Source organism: Camarhynchus parvulus, chromosome 13 (assembly GCF_901933205.1).
Source record: "Camarhynchus parvulus chromosome 13, STF_HiC, whole genome shotgun sequence".
Classification (NCBI taxonomy): Eukaryota; Metazoa; Chordata; class Aves; order Passeriformes; family Thraupidae; genus Camarhynchus; species Camarhynchus parvulus.
In genome coordinates, this window is record NC_044583.1 from 16,011,135 (window position 1) to 16,028,201 (window position 17,067).

The 17,067-nt window shown below is 50.5% G+C and overlaps 1 protein-coding gene across 1 annotated transcript; it reads left to right on the top strand.

The window, feature by feature from the left end:
* Positions 1 to 1,351: 1,351 nt before the first annotated feature.
* NKX2-5 (NK2 homeobox 5) lies at positions 1,352 to 3,256 on the top strand. Its single transcript, XM_030957538.1, has 2 exons — positions 1,352 to 1,762; positions 2,357 to 3,256. Exons 1-2 carry the CDS (start codon positions 1,465 to 1,467, stop codon positions 2,962 to 2,964), a joined length of 906 nt encoding a protein of 301 aa, XP_030813398.1. The 5' UTR covers positions 1,352 to 1,464; the 3' UTR covers positions 2,965 to 3,256.
* Positions 3,257 to 17,067: the final 13,811 nt, after the last annotated feature.

Genomic DNA, 17,067 nt, shown 5'->3' on the forward strand with positions numbered 1-17,067 from the left:
CCTCCCCGTTCACAGGGATCGCTCCGACTGTCATCGCCAGATCCGGGGCTGGCTCGCCAACAAACCGCTCCCTGCGGCGGCTGCAGCGGCTCCGGCAGCGCCGCCCGCAAAAACATCCGAAATTCAACTCCCGGGGTGCCAAGACACAAAATCCCGGGGGGCAGCGGCGGGTCCATCCTGCTGGGGGTGGGCAGCGCTCACCTTTCCACCCGCCCTGGAGGGTCCCGTCCTGCGGGAGGAGAAAGGATTTGCACAGCTCTGACCCCACCACTCAGCCAAGGGCCCCCCAAACTCACCGCAGCCCTTCAGGCTTTCTCTGCTCTGCTCCCACAGAGCCCATCCCCGTGCCTCTCTCAGGCGGGCGCTGGAGCGCTAAAAGAGATTCTTTATTTATTGCTAATTTTTTTTTTTCTCGCCCCCCTAACCCACCAAGCCCTGAACCGCCCCTCCGCAACCTGCGACTTTGCAGCTGAGGTTTATTTGAGCGGCTCCACACGAGTTAAATGAACGAGCCCCACCTCTGCTCCATGAACCGGGGGCCATGCGCCCAGCCGAGCTGCGGGACCCGGCCGGGGACAGCAGCCCCGCGGCCCCTTGCTTGACCTACCCCTCCCATACCCCTGTGTATTTTGCAACATCTTCACCCGCGCTTGTTTTGATTGATTTTTAATTTCTTTTCCCCCCAGACAGTGTCGCATTTTTTTGTTTGAAAGCTTTACAAACAAACGAGAGGAAAACCCAGACGGCATTTCCCTCTCCAAAGCCAGGCAGGGGCTGCTCAGGCTCTCTCTGCTGTCAGCTGGACTTTGCAATCACTGTGCTGCTTTAGAAAATCTGTATAAACCCTGAGCGCGGACTTCTCCTTGAGCTCGCTTCATACAGCAGCGAACTCGCGTTTTTTAGTTCCTGCCATCGGATATTGCAGAATACTAAAAACGAAACCTCCGTTCTCTCACTTAAAAAAAAAATTAAATCAGCACATATTTGGTTGATGGTTTCCTCTCGGCCTGTTTATTTAATCTGACTGTATGATAGATAGCATCAGATAGTGACTTTGTACGCATTAGGCCATTCTTTTTTGGTGGTTTTTTTTTTTTTTTGTTTCAAATGGATGAACAAACCCTCCGCTGCAAAGCTGGATAAATGCAGTGCCGCCCCTTTAAAAGAGCGGAGCTGTTTTTGAGATGTATTACTATATTAGGTGACATGGAACTTTGCATCTCTCATACCATCACCGCAATGTTGGCCAATAGAAAGCTAAAGTCACCCAAAAACTGCCTAGTCCCTCCTTCCCTGGCCTTATGGTCCGCTCCTACCTGGCGGCAGTGCACAAGTCAGGGCTACTCTCGGGAATGCTATGTGCCCCCTCCGGGAGCCCACGCTCCACCGCTGCTCCACCTTGGCCGCTCCCCACCTCCTTTTCCATGACCCTGGGCTGCGGCCGCTGCCCCGCTGTCCTCCGCAATGTTCCCTAGCCCTGTGACAAGCACCCCCTTCTCGGTGAAGGATATTCTGAACCTGGAGCAGCAGCAGCAGCAGAGCCTGGGCTCCATGGAGCTGGCCTCGCTGGCCTCGCCGTCCTGCATGCTGGCCACCTTCAAGCAGGAGGCGTTCGGCACCGAGCCCCCGGCCCTGCCCGACCTGCGGGACGAGCTGCCCGAGCCGCCCCCCGGCAAAACCGCGGCCGCCTTCCCCGGCTCCTACTACGGGAAAAGCTTCGTGGAGATGGACTCGGCCAAGGAGGCCAAGGCAGACAAGAAAGGTAAAGCCAAGTGCTGCTGCTCGGGGAGCAAGGGAGGGCAGGGGGATGGGGATCCCCCAGCAGGGCCGGCGGGGGTGCCCAGGGCTGCGGGGGACAGGGGACAGTGCGGGCCGCGCTCGGTGTCGGGGCTCGGGGAGCGGCAGCATCGTTATCCCGTGCCGGGCCCTGCGGGAGCGGGGCTGAGCCCCCCCGGGCAGGGTCCCGCTGAGACCCCCGGGATGTGCCCCGTCCGACGGGACGGGCAGAGCTGTGACACGCGAGGCCTCGAGCTTGGACACAAACCAGGTGACAAATGCGATTCCTGACTCGCTCGGCGGTCGGGATGGGTTTCAGCACAAAGCTACGAGCAATAAATCCAGGCTGGGGCACAGGAGGGTGAGACTCACATCAGCGCACGGGGCACCGTTGTTTTCAAACAAAAAACATGGAAATTTTGCTGCAGAGGTACCTAAAGAGCAGGGCAGGGCGGCCACAGCGGCCTGCGAGGCCGAGGAAGAGCCAGAACTCGCTCGCTCTTCATTAAACACAAATTTATAACTTTTTGCACAATTTTTTCCTCCTCCTTTTTTCCTTCGCCCGTTTATTTTGCTGCAGAACTGTGTTCCTTACACAAGAGCCTGGAGCAGGAGAAAAGAGACCTGGAAGACCCCGAGCGCCCCAGACAGAGGAAGAGGAGGAAACCTCGCGTCCTCTTTTCTCAAGCCCAAGTGTACGAACTGGAGAGAAGGTTCAAGCAGCAGAAATACCTCTCGGCCCCCGAGAGGGACCATCTAGCGAACGTCCTAAAGCTCACCTCCACTCAGGTGAAAATTTGGTTCCAGAACCGAAGGTACAAATGCAAAAGGCAGAGACAGGACCAGACGCTGGAAATGGTGGGGATCCCTCCCCCGCGGCGGATCGCCGTGCCGGTGCTGGTGCGCGATGGGAAGCCCTGCCTGGGGGAATCTTCCCCCTACAGCTCGCCCTACAATGTCAGCATTAACCCCTACAGCTACAACGCCTACCCCGCGTACACCAACTACAACAGCCCCGCCTGCAACGCCAACTACAACTGCAACTACCCCTCCATGCAGCCCATGCAGCCCTCGGCGCCCGCCAACAACTTCATGAACTTCGGCGTGGGGGACTTGAATTCGGTGCAGGCGCCCATCCCGCAGGGCAACGCGGGCATCTCCACCTTGCACGGCATCCGAGCCTGGTAGAGCCGCCCCCGGGCTCGGGACATTGCCAGGCTGCGGGGCAGGCTCAGTGGAGCATCCCCGCGGATCTCACGAGTGTGGTGGCCACGGACGGGGCGCGTTTCGGTATTTCGTGCGGGGACAGGCAAGCACCGGAGGGGGATGCCCGAATTTCCCGGCTCCTCTCGCTCCTTTCCACCCGGGTCTTCACCCTGATAATTCCCCTCCTTCCTTCCTACAAACCAGCGGTAATTTCGCGTGATTTGTTCCCAACAACACCCAGCCAAGCCCTGCGACTCTCTTTTTTTTTTTTTAATTTTACTCTATACTAATTATTATTATTGACCTCCACATTTAATTTTTGCACTTCCCGTACGGTCCCCGCTGTTCGGTCAGTTCGGCACCCCCAGGTGTCCCTTGCGAGGCTGCCACTGCCGGCCTGGGCAGGGATGAGGACAGACAGACAGACTCCCAAGGGACACAGACACTCCGGCCCGCCAGGTCCCGTAGGGTTCTGCACTAAAACGTGAGTTAGCATGGAAATGCACTGTCCGCCCCTTCGTGCGCGTTGCCCTTTGCTGTACGAGCTGAGAGATCAGCGAGTTGTCATTAAAGAGAGTGGCTGAACCTCGCGTCCCTGGCGTTCTTGCGCATCCCGGCCAGCCCGGGGGGAGCGGGGCCGCCCGTCCCGGGGCTCTCCGGGGCCGCCTGCCCGCTCCGGAGCCTTTCCCTGCCGGTTCCCCCTCCCCGGGTTTGTGCGGCCCTCCCGTGCGCTCGGCATTCCCGTTTTGCTCCCTCCAAACGGTGTTTGTATTTTAAGGAGTTTTAAAAATTATTTTAAAGCCGCTTTTCGAGCTCCCAGCCTGGCTAAGCACCGACCCGTGTCCCCGGGCTGGGATCGGGACCGAGCCCATCCTTCCCAGCCTCGGGGAGCGCGGGGCTGATTTAGAATTCCCTGCACAGAGAGGTACCGACAGCCCAAGCCATAACCCAAAGCCCCCAAACTGCCCCCAGCCCACCCGCGGGAGGTTTCCACGGCCCCTGCCCATCCTGTCCCCATGGGGGGAGGCACAAAGGACCCCGCGGCTGTGCCCAAAGTGCCCAGGGACAGCGAGCGGGGCTCCCCAGCGCCCGGCTCCTGCCTCTCCTCTGCCGCAGCCCCAGCCCCGCGGCCGCTTTTACGGTAGTCGCTATCAAATGTCAATTATTGGGAGTGAGAAACAACAAACATTGTAATTCAGCGCAGTCACAACATCCTCTGAGAGTGTCTGAGGCTGTCCGGCCGGTGACAGGGCGATTAGGGGGACCTGCCACCCCTCCTGCCTCGGCCCTATCGGCCCCATCAGTAAACAGGGATGGAGACAGGGTGGCTGTGGCCCTGGGACAGAGGATGAAAGGCTGCCGGGGAATGGAAGCTGCCTGCAGCCTCTCTCCCAGCCCCACAGACCCCTCCCGAGGTAGGATTGCACAGATAAGGAGCTCCCAGCTCCTTCCAGAACGCCAGAGCAGCCCTGGGTGCTGCCCACCAAGCCCCCAAAGCAGACTGGAGTACAAACACCTGTCTGGGGCTCGGGCTGGGCAAAGAGGAACCTTCAGCCTCATCCCGAGAGGAGTCTGCCTCGGCGAGCTCACCCCACAGAGCCACACGGGGTCTGTGACAAAGGAGACACGAGTCTGCCCGCCTGAAGCGGGGGGCAGGGCACCTGGGCAGGCCAGAAGGAAGCAAAGCCACTTCCCCTCAGCTGGAGCCATCCCCAGGGCTCCATGAGGGCTTTGCCTTAGGGGGACACAGGATCCAGGTGGGAGAGAGGCAGCAGAGCAGCCGGGAAATGCCCTGCCTGAGGAGAGCCAAGGTGTCCCAAGAACTCCGGGAAAAGATTATTATTCTAACATCTAACAGATAACAATAAAGTTTTAAATTAAATAACATGCATATGACCAACCTTTCATACCTAGGAGTGAGTTTAGTTATCAGTAATAGTTCTGTCATTTTTCCAGAGAACTCTTGAATGGAGGATCTGACTGAGTGGGGCAGGAGAAAGCCGGGTTTGAACTGGTGAGGGGTGGGAGCAGTCACAGTTTGGGGCCACAGTCTGCCTGAGCTGTCAAATGGTCACCGTGGTGCCACCGTGCCACTCCTGCTGTCACCAGCACAGAGCTCAGCCAGGGTCAGAGCACGCAGGGAGCCCCCAAAGGAAGGACAAGTCCTGAGTTAACATGGGGGCAGATATTGGGAGTTAGCTAAAACTTGAACTTTCAGAAACCAGCCCCAAGCAGGGCCCTTCTTTAAGTTGGCAAACAGCAGTGAAACTTCAGAAAAAGCCACAGGAAAAAGTAACTCCCCACATCAACACAGAACCTTTCTCACACATTTCCCACATCCTTTCTTCAGATGCTGTTATTTTCTCCAAACAAGTTTATTTTCCTCCCATAATAACTCAGAGCTACAGCTCTCAAGAAATCTGCCCGTCCAGTGGGATTTTCCCTGCAGTGGCTGCTCTGGGCACCGGCTTTGGGTCTGATTTCCAGGGCTGTGCTCATTGTCAGCAGGGATGAATGTCCCACAGCTCCTGCTCACACGTTCCCCTCCTCCTGCGGGAATTGCATCACGAGCAGATGCAGGGCAGGGTGAGACGGGGTTTGGAGCAGCAGCCGGAGCCTTGGAGCCGGCTCAGAAAATGATTTAGGAGCAGACACAAGCACAGCTGCCTGGGGCCAGCGCTGCCAGGGTACAGCAGCCACGGTTAAAGACTTTCCATCAGCTGGATGAATGGGAAGTGCAAGGAGATACAGGAGGAACGACCTGATGCCTCAGGGTTTGGCTTTTCTATTTTTCAGGTTCTGTGCTGCTTTAGTGTGTGGCTCTGGGTTCACATCAGGGGATGCTGAGCTCTGTGCACAGAGCAGGGAGACAAAACAATTCCTGCTCCAGCTGGGCACCAAGGACAAATGATCCAAATCTCAGCCCCAGGAGCACAAACACCGTGGGCTGAGAGAGAAAAACAAGCAGGGTGGGACTGCAGGGGCTAAAGCTGGAATGGGACAATGAACTGCAAGATGCAAACGGAGCAGAACTGATCCCAGGGAGAGACCCCGTGCCTGGTCGTGCATTTTGGGGCCATTTTGGTTCATCTTGGGTTCATTTTGGGACCATTTTGGTTCATCTTGGGTGCAGCCCTGGCTGGGCTCTTGTGCTGCCCAGGGTGTATCCATGGAGGAGATCTTTATAATAAATCCCTGCTTTATTCTTTAGCTCCATCTAGTCCCCGTTCTGGGTCAGCCTTCCCAAGGCACCGGACCCCCCAGCACACAGATACCGGCCCGGGGGGCTCCCTGTGCTCACAGATCCCATTTCTCCTATTCCAGCCCAGCCTCATTTCCAGCTGCAGCCCCACACCAGCTCAGCCCACAGGGTCAGGCGGGGACAAAAGGTCCCCCCAGGATCTACAGAAGCACCGGGGCTGTGCCTCTCTGAACTCAGAAAAATCCCACATAGCAAATCTGACCCGGTCCTGTCCGAGCCTGAAGCGTTTCCCATCTGTGGAGCAGCACAAAAATCCCGTGCTTAGGAAAGGGTGATCCAGAGGGAAGTGCAGGATCCTGGCATTTCCCCAGGGAACCTGAAATCAGGGATCCTCCCGATGCCGGGGGCAGGCCAAGGGATGAAGGAAAAGAGCTTTTAATAAGATTTGCACTTGGATTTGATCTCGCTCTTCCCTTGATTTTTTGGGGGGATTACACAGCCTGACACTGGCATTGCAGCTCTGTCCAAACCCAGCTTTTTTTGGGGGGGTAATTCAGTGCCCCAGCTCCACCTGAAGGTGACAGGGTGAGAGCAGCTCAATCTTCTCCGGGACAAACTGCACATGGCAAGTTTATCCAAACCCTTTGGAATTCACAGAATTTGTACAGGAACAACTTGTCAGCTGTAAGGGACTGATACCAAATCCCTTGCCTGTGGCAGTTTTGTAGGAACTGAAGTAATTGTTTTTTCCCAAAAAAAAACACCCGTGTGGTTCCTAAAGTGCCAGAATTTTATTCCTTAAATTCAAGGAGTTTTCACATCGGAAGTTATTCTCTGGAGTCTGAAAACAAGACACGGTCCCGGCAGGAATTAAGTGTTTCGGTGTTCCTGAGAAGCTCGGCAGGAAAACAACAGATCAACAACCCCCTGTGCCCGGCCCTAATTCATCTCACTGACATCAGTTTAGATCAGTATCAGCAGCAAGCGATTTCTTCTTAATGGGGATTATTAAGAAGAATCAACACCTTTAAAATGCCACTCCAAAGCCAGAAAGGGATGGGCTTTCAGGCTGGAGTCCGATTTTTCATTCCTGGGTGGTTTGTTATTGCCCAAAACACGAAATTAACGCTGCATTTTGACACAGAGAAGGCAAGCAGAGACTTCTCCCAGCAGACCAAGCAACGCATTTGTGAAAGTTCATCAATCAAGGTTCAGCAAAGTGACACAGAACGCATTACTTGGAGATCTCTACCTGTCTCCTGCAGTCATTTTAAACGCTGCCACTCCAGCGTTTATTGCAGCAAGAGAGACCCATTTGGAGACAGGATCATCCCGAGCAGCCCATCAGCCACATCCCCCCTTGTCCTGCACAGACCGGGCTGGGAAAATGGGTGAGTTCCTCTGCATGAAGGAGCTGCTGGAACTTCCAATGAAATAGCAATTTTTCATCTGGAGGCTAGATGAATATGCTGAGACAGAAAATAAACTATTCTCAAGAAACCAAGTACCCCGGAAGAGAAATTCACATGAGAAGAGCATTTTGAAACCAGCTCTGTGTGTGAGCAGCTGGAGCACTGACCCCGCTGATGTAACACATCCCTTAACTCATCCCTGCTTAAAATAACATATTTTTTGGTGTCAACAAAGAATCACGGTCAAATGGCTAAATCACAGGTCTAAGCCAGGAGATTGGGCATTTTTCCCAGCCCATTAGAGAGAGGCATCGTGTTTGCAGCAGGCTGAACAGTCCAGGGGTTCTCCCACTAACTTGGAGAGTTCACTCAATACCTGCTCGGTTTGGAGGGCTGGAAAGATAAGTTGTCCTTAAAAAAAACCAAAAAACCAACAAAACAAAACAAAAACCAGACCAAAACACACAAAAAAAAAAAAAAAAAAACAACCCCAAACAAACAAAAAAACCACCCCCCAAAAAACCCCCACAAAACCAAAACCCCAAACAAAAAGAAACAAACAAACACACAAAAAAAATCCACAGCACAACCCTTGTGAATGGGAATAAATCCTTTAGTGGTCAAAATTGTTTTATTTCTTAGCCCACCCCAAGAATAATTGGTCTTGCGGAGACGTGCTGGAGCTAAATTATTCCATGTGGACACGGGTAAGCTGAAGGCATGAAGGACACTGCTGTGGAGTGGGCAAGGTCAGAAGTTAACAGGCTCAAATGGGGGAGAAAGAAAAGCAGATTTGTTGAGTATTTCAAATTCTGTGAACTGCTCTCAAAACTAGTTAGTAAGAAACAAACAATTTAGAAATGCATTTTAGAGTTTTAGCACTAGAACCAACAACTAGTGGTTGTTGAACAAGTTATTAACTCCCACAGTTGAAAACACCTGCTCTCACACATTCTGCAGGGTCCTGGGCTTTTGGAGCAGAGTTTGCTGCTCTCTGCTGCCACAAGAGCACACCAGAGTTTATTTTAGCACAGCAGATATTTCCCAAGTAGATTGCATTGTCCTCCAGCATAAGCTTGGAAATAACCACAGCACTGACTCCTAGAAATTGTCCCCAGATCCCATTTTCCTGGCCCAGGAGGTTCCTGTGCCCAGTGCAGAGGAAAAGCTGCTGTCAGAGCAGGGGAGGAGCAGCACTCAGACGGGGCACTGCTGGCTGGGAGCAAGAGGAGCCATTCAAAAACAGCTCACAAAAAACAATTCATACTCATTTCAGTCAAATAAACAAGTTTCTCACTTTTTTAAGCACCAAAAAAAAAAATCGGGATGAAAACCTTCTGCCTTGACTCCAGCAAACCTAATGGTGCTAAGGAGACGATTTATGCTGTTTCAAAGGAGGGAAATTTAAATCTCACTCGGCTCCAGGTCTCATGTGCTGCTTTGTGCAGCATCAGCGGCTGCTCCCCTCTGTGTACAGCCCTCGGAGCCAGAGCCAGGCTGCAATCACACACTTCACTTTACAGACTGGCTAATCCCACTGGAGATTCCCCAGGGGCAGGGCTGGGGGAGCAGGAGCCACTCGGACACTCTGCTCATGTCTGGCACGCTCCCATGCCAGGCTCCAGTGTCCTCCTGCTGTTTATTGCTGCTTCTGAGGGCTAGAGGCGTTTTCCTGTTTGTTCTGGGTTTTATTTGGGTTCCACCAGCCCATTCCATGCCCAGGAAATGATCCCTGGCGTGTGCATCCGTGGGGATTGCAGGAGTCCCCATGCTGGAGCCACAAACACCCAGCCCTGCTCAGAATGCAGGTTCATCACTGCTGTCTGTAGGAACAGCCTTTTCCAAGCTATGCCAAAACAATTACTTTATTAAGGCATAATTCTGAAGAAATTAAAGCATAATTGCTGCCATAAAGAGAGATGCTCAACCCTATCTGCCATCCAACACTCACAGTCATCCAGTGTGTCCATCTGGGATCAAAAATTCCCCTTTTAGATGCACACAGAGAAAAACTAACTTAAAACCCCCCAAACACAGTGAGAGCTGCTGATTATTGCCTTCTCTCAGAGCCAGGCCAGAGGTGACCATTTGCCTGGTTAGACACCAATTTAGAGGCCACCAATATCTCACCTTGAGAATAGAAACCTAAATAACTTCTTATACAGTGAGGCATTCAAACTTTTCCACTCAAGTCCTCATTACCTGTAGTATTTCATTTTTGTACGCACAATGATTATTTCCCACATAACAAGGTGAACATAACAACTCAGTATTTACCAAAAACCCCAAAACTAAGAGCACATGAGAGAACCACCCCCCCATGCAGCACATGGAACAAGAGGAACAGCTGTGGGTTAATTTCTAAATATCCTCTTTCATTTTCTTCCTTCCCTGAGCACGTTCCCAGTCCTGTTTGCCTCAATATTCTGGCTGTGAAAACGCTGTGCTCTGCCCCTTTGATCAGCTCCTGCAAAGCCCTTTCATGTCCTGCTGTCTTCATTAGCTCAGGTTTTAATTGCTGGCCTTGCCGGGGACAGACAGGTGGTGCAAGGTCACAGCAGGAGATGATGGATGGCTCTGGGCAGTGCCTGTGCAGATGACAGCCACCAAAAACCCTCCTGTGGGGCACAGCCCTGTCCTTGGGCTGGGATCAGCAGGGCACCGGCAGCATCCCACAGATCTGCTCTGGGTCCTGATGATTTCCCAACCTCACTTCCCCAGCTCCTTCCGATTGGATTTTCTAAGCCACACACGCACAGAGTTATGGATGTGAGCACCACCATCCCTGCAAGCCCCTGGGACCAGCATTTCACCCCCAAAACACCCAGAAACAGGAGCTGAGCTCAGGTAAACGCAGGAGTCAGGTTCAGACTGAGGCACAGGTGGCTGGGAACGCAGAGGCTGTTTAAGCAATTAATTCCCATTTACCCATTAATTAATTCCCATTTACATCATCTTGTTATTAAGATAAGATCACAAATTTTGCAGATTCTGATGCATGCTTTCAAAATTCCCTAGCCCAAAGTCTTCTTTGAGTTAATTCCTGTTTTATCACCCAAGATAACATCCTATTCACTTCTGAGGGGAATGAAAGTAGAGGAGGTTCAAAAAACTCAGCTGAGAGAAAAGTGTGGGCTCCAGGTCTTCATTCTATATTTTTATTTTTTCCTTAAATACAGTATTGATAACTGGATTTCTTTTTTTCTTTGAGTCACTGACAATTTGTGGAATTCTTTTCTTGGGGGAAAAGAAAAAACCCTTAAAAATCAGTCTGGGAAAATCCAGCTCTGCAGAGTGCTTGTCATTGCTGCAGCATCCACTGCTTGCTGCTTTCCTTCTTTTTTTGGATAAACTCAAGGGTTTTGAGGTCTTGAAATCGAGAAGCCAATTTCAATTGTAGCTCTGACATTTATGGAATTTTGAGATTATTGTTCCACCTCATGCGTGGCTTTACAGAGGCAGAGCTCAAGTGAAGAACAAGGATCCTCCATCACCTGGAAGGCTGAAAAGCCAGACAGAAATCCCTGAAATGATGGGCAAATGGGTGGAAAACCCTTGCACAGAGAAGAACTGACTTTTCAAAAGAGAGAAGGCTTTTGCTGCCCTGAGCTAAAGATAGGATGAGCACAAGCAGCAGCTTTTTAAAGCAGCAGATCCCTCCTTATCACAAACGCTGGGAGGGAGCAGCATTTCCACAGAATGTGCAGCTCCACAGAGCTTTTCCTCCACTCCAGCATCACCCACAGGGTGAATCATCCTTCCCTGAGCTTCTCCCTCGTTATTACCCTGATTTTCTGCCTGGGTACCACAGGCTTGGCCTTCCTTTATCATTTTGACTTTTGACCTTGGGCTGGAGGGGCTCTGCTGTGCCACCAGTGCTGCTTCCTCCCCAGCCCAGGAGGCTGCGCAGGAGGGGCACTGTGGTGATGGATCTGTCAGGACCAAGGGTCAAGTTTATGTTGATCTACAGGTGTCAGGAGAGTATTGATCCTCTGATGAAGGTCCCTGAGAGGTCACCATAAATCCTCAGGGGATGAAAATCCCACAGAAGTCGTTTGCAGATGCTGCAGGGGGAGGCAGATAAAGGAAAGCAGCTGCCCAGCAAGTGTTAGCAGAGACCCCCAGAGCAGCAGGTGAGGCCACCACGGGATTCTGCTCTAAGCCAGGGTGGCCAAACCTATAAAAAGGTGAAAGCATCAAGCAATTCAGGCCCCTGACAGGGCAAAATAAGCTCTTTTGTTTTAGCTGGAGCTGGGATGGCTTTGGTTTGCCCAGGACTGGAGGCAGCCTCAGGACTGACACTGTGCCCTCTTTGGTCAGCACTCTGCAGTCATTTCCCTGACAGTGGGGAAATACCCACCTCAAAAAGTGCTTTTCTGTACAACCACACAATGGCTTGGGTTGGAAGGGACCTGAAAGATCATCTCATTCCAACCCTGCCATGGCAGGGACACCTCCCACTGTCCCAGGTGCTCCCAGCCCTGTCCAGCCTGGCCTTGGGCACTGCCAGGGATGCAGGGGCAGCCCCAGCTGCTCTGGGCACCCTCTCCCCACCCTCACAGGGAACAATTCATTCCATGTACCTGAGCTACATTTCCTCTCTTTCAATTTGAACCGATTCCTCCTTTTCCTGACACTCCTGCTCCTGATGCAGGGCCCCTCTCCCCCTCAGACCCTGCAAGGTGCTCTGGGGTCTCCACACACCCTTCTCTGCTCCAGGCTGAGCATTCCCAGCTCTCCCAGCCTGTCCCCAAAGGGAAGGTGCTCCAGCCCCCTTATCAGCCTCGTGGCCTCCTCTGGACTCACTCCAACAATTCCACGTCCTTCTGGAATAATTTTAGAATGGGATAACTCAGTGGGAAGGGACCTACGAAGACCATCTCATCCAATTCCTTGACTTTGCAGATAGAAAACCCCTTGCACCAGCTACACCCACAGCAGACACGTAAAAAGAATCCCCTCCTCTGAATTTCCAGCTCCCTGGGCAGCACTGAAGGTCCCCAAAGCCTTTGGCAGTGACCAAGACACCCCCTGTGACCCCTGGGGCCAGGACCAGGCAGATCCAGCTCAGGGTTGCTGTAACTGGAGGATTTAAGCCCAGCAGCCCTGGCAGAGCGTGATGCTCAATCCCTTTATCGTGTCTCCTCTGCCTGCAGCAGCCAAAGCCAGGGCTAATTTTAAAAAGCAGCGATATGGGGCTGCTGCAGGAACACACGTTGCAGTTGGCTGCTGGGAATTGGAACAGAAATGGGCATGAACTGCTCTGCTCTGCAGCCTGGGTGCTGTACCCTGACCCTGTGGACGTAAAATGCAGAAGGATAACCTGCTAGCTTGGTGGAGCCCAAAAGTTACAAAATAAACCTGACAAGTTTCCTTATTTGAGTAATTTTGGGGGATTAATAAACCAAAGACTGAAGTAGGTTCAGTGAAAATCAATTAATGATCAAAACCAAATTTTTACCCGACTCTGTTCCTTTGGGAAAAATAACCCTTTAACATATTAAATCAAGATAAGATCAGAGCTTTGCATTTCCTCTCTGGTGAGCAGTGACAGGACCCAAGGGAATGTCTGGTGCTGTGCCAGGGGAGGGTTAGGCTGGGTTTTAGGGAAAGGCTCTTCCCCACAGGGTGGTCAGGCACTGTCAGTAAAGAACCTTATCCTAAAATCCTGTCTAAACCTCCCCTGACAGCTTCATTTCTTCCACACCTGACTGTGAGCCCAGGACTGGAGAAAGTTCTAAAGCCTCCCTTGCTGCCTCTGTTCCATTTTGAGCCCAGCCACGATGGAATTGGCAGGTCTTTGTTCAGGGAAGCAGAACGTGGTGCAGAACTTTATTTCACAGTGCTACCTAGTGGTTTCTGCAATAAATGGTCAGCTCCTCAAAGTGCTCCTCCAGGCAGAACCTCGGTGTGGAGTAAATACAGATGACAATAAAATCTAAACTGTCATCACTGCCTTGAAATGAGTCAAATTGCAGGGGAGAAAAAGAATTAAAAAAAGGAAATAAAAGGAAAACACATTTGCAAACTAATCCCAAGGGTTTCTGAGTGGATATTTAATGCATCAACAACCCCATCCCAACCTCCCACAGCTCTATCAGATGCCAGGAAAGGAATGATTACATTTATTAGATTTACACCAGGATTTTTCCTCCCTCAGCACTGCCAGGGATGGGCACAGGAACGCAGAGCAAGGGGCACCCTCAGCTCTTCAGAGCCTGTCCCTGCCCTTTTCCCCCTCTCCCAGCGCCAGTGGGGATCCAGCTCTGTGCTCAGGATTTCTGCCAGCACGGGGACACTCAGAGTGACAAATCCTCCTCCAAAAACCCTTCCATGCCCCTCTCCACCTTTCCCTTGCCCCATAGCAGGGGCTGCTGCACCGATTTCTGCTCAGGATCACCCTCCTGCTGCCTGTTTAGATTGATTTTCACACTGATCCACACATTTTCCAGCACCACAGAGGGGCAGCTCTGCTGCCCTGTGTTTGCCCACACCAGACAAGGTGCAGCAGCACAAATTAATAAAATCCTGTTAAAATCTGACAGGATCCAGTGGAAGATGTTAAACCCAAGCCTGAGGCACAGCTGCTGGACCTGACAGTTTTCCTCTGTTTAGAAGGGGAGAGCAGCCCTTGTTTTCCTGGGATCACCAGATGAAAGGAATCATGTAAGTACTAAGTAGTATTAATAGTCCCAGGCACAAAATATATATATGAGAATAATATGGCCAAACAATACTTAACAGTTATTTCCAATAGCAGCATTTGTATAATGCCATCGACACTCAACTGCTGATAAGCTGGACACACTTAAGGAATTTTAATAAGCCTTTGAAAAGCTTTAACTGATGTGAATTAAGCCCTGAGATAATTCCGACGCAGGGCTATCATTCTTCAGTTAAAAATAATTGATCTTGGGATGTAAACGTCACATCTTGTGCCCCGCAGTACAAAGGCACAGAAAATGTCATTTGTCACCAGCAGAGCCCGGGGCTGATGGACACGTTCTGAGGGACCCCGGGCTGTGCTGGCCCCCAGGAACTCCTCCCGTGGGGTCAGGGACGAGGAACTGCCAGGAAGGAGGCTGAGATACCCGAATTAACAACAGTCATTGCTACAATCCACCGAGATACCCGAATTAACTGCAATCATTGCTACAATCCACCGAGATACCCGAATTAACTGCAATCATTGCTACAATCCACCGAGATACCCGAATTAACTGCAATCATTGCTACAATCCACTGAGATACCCGAATAACTGCAATCATTGCTACATAATTAACTGCAATCATTGCTACAATCCACCGAGATACCCGAATTAACTGCAATCATTGCTACAATCCACCGAGATACCCGAATTAACTGCAATCATTGCTACAATCCACTGAGATACCCGAATTAACTGCAATCATTGCTACAATCCACTGAGATACCCGAATTAACTGCAATCATTGCTACAATCCACTGAGATACCCGAATTAACTGCAATCATTGCTACAATCCACTGAGATACCCGAATTAACAACAGTCATTGCTACAATTCACTGAGATACCCGAATTAACAACAGTCATTGCTACAATCCACTGAGATACCCGAATTAACTGCAATCATTGCTACAATTTACTGAGATACCCGAATTAACTGCAATCATTGCTACAATCCAGTGAGATATGTGAATTAACAACACACGGCGCTCATTGCTACAATTAATTGAGAACCCTGAATTAACTACAGTCATTGATACAACCCACGGAGATACCCGAATTAACAACACGGGGTGCTCATTGCTACAATTAATTGAGAACCCTGAATTAACTACAATCATTGCTACAATTAATTGAGATACCCAAATTAGCACACAGCACTCATTGCTACAATTCACCAGGTCCAGTGCCCCGGCGAGGGCACAAAGAGCTGCTGCTATCTTTTGGCTTTAATCCACCAAAATAACTCCTCTGCCATTCCCCTCTCGCAGGGGCAGAAGCAGAGTTTTCATCTGCAGCTAAGTACCGAACATAAAAGGTTTTTCTCCTTCTATATTTACTGTTTGTTGTTGCTGGAGCGAGGCTTTCTCCACTGGCATTTCCTCACTATCTCTTCTGGAATCCTCTGACAGACACTTTTTTTTTGACAAGGTGATAAGACCAGGAAGCTCTCGTTGAGATCTGCAAAACCTAAATATAAACCCACATCTTCACAAAAATTAATTCACTTTCAGTAATGAGAAGGTAATTTCCCACTTGCTGTCTCTCAGCATGAACATTACCTTATTTATTGCTTACGAAGTTATTTATCACGAAATCTGTGAAAGATCAGGAACAAAGTTTGGGTCAAAGGCTACAATTACCAAAGGCAAAACTATTTTAAACAAATCTACAGATAAAGAGAATGGTTGTTTGGGTTTTCTTTCTCCTCAATTTTTTAAAAAAATATTTTTATTGGTTTGTTTCGAATAAGCAGGTTACTGGCACAAGCCAGTCAGTGAAAGCCAGGAACATCTGACATTAAACTATTTTCATTTTTGCTGTAGCTACTTTCAAACATCATCTCTGATATTTAAATATATGGGAATAATACCATGAAGAAATTGCAAATTTCTTTGCTGGTAAGAATATCCAAATGAGAAGCAGCATCTTTTAAGAATACAGCTGAGAAAGGAATCCTTCATTATTTAATCCAAACACTGCACTGGTACATAGATGCATTTCTAGATGCATTTCTAGATGCATTTCTAGATGCATTTCTAGATGCATTTCTAGATGCATTTCTAGATGCATTTCTAGATGCATTTCTAGATGCATTTCTAGATGCATTTCTAGATGCATTTCTAGATGTTATAGGTATATCAACATACAGAACAGGGAAAACTTGCTTAGATTTGAAACAGTGAGTTATTTTCTAATATACATATATATACTATATTTCTGTGAATATACTGAGCAAGGGGAGCCTTGTTTCTCTTGGAAACATCAAGTTATCATCAGACACAGGACAGGAGGCCGACCGGATCAATAGACTTACTCAATATAGAAAAATCTTATCTCGCTTTCAGGCTGGCTGGCCATAATGTCAGCACCCAGATGTCTCTGACAGAGTTATCTCCCATCAGCAACGGCAAAACCCGCTCAGAGCTGGGGTGACACCTACGAAAAGCCAATAACCCGAGCAGGAAAGTTGAGTCCCGCTGTCCATTTGGGAGATAAAGGCCAGCGAGCCGCGCTGGGCGCTCTTTGGGGCGTTATCAGAGGGCAGAGCATCGCTCTGGGCTCGGGCTCGCAGCTCCATCCCCGCGGGACAGCGAGCCCGGAGCCCGCCGGGGTCAGCTCCCAAAGCGTCCCTGGATGTGACACTCAGCCCTGCCGCTGTTGAAAAGAAGAAAGCGAGAAGCTTTCATGTGGTTCTATATATACTGGCTCTATCTCCAGGCGCTGGTGTGCGCTGATGCCCGCGGAGCCGCTCTCCCCGCCTG

What these genes read in the sequence shown, in the direction of transcription:
- NKX2-5 (XM_030957538.1), top strand. Translation starts at nt 1,465, where the DNA reads ATGTTCCCTAGCCCTGTGACAAGCACCCCCTTCTCGGTGAAGGATATT. An exon ending in GGCCAAGGCAGACAAGAAAG is followed by an intron (nt 1,763 to 2,356) that starts GTAAAGCCAAGT and finishes ATTTTGCTGCAG; the next exon opens with AACTGTGTTCCTTACACAAG.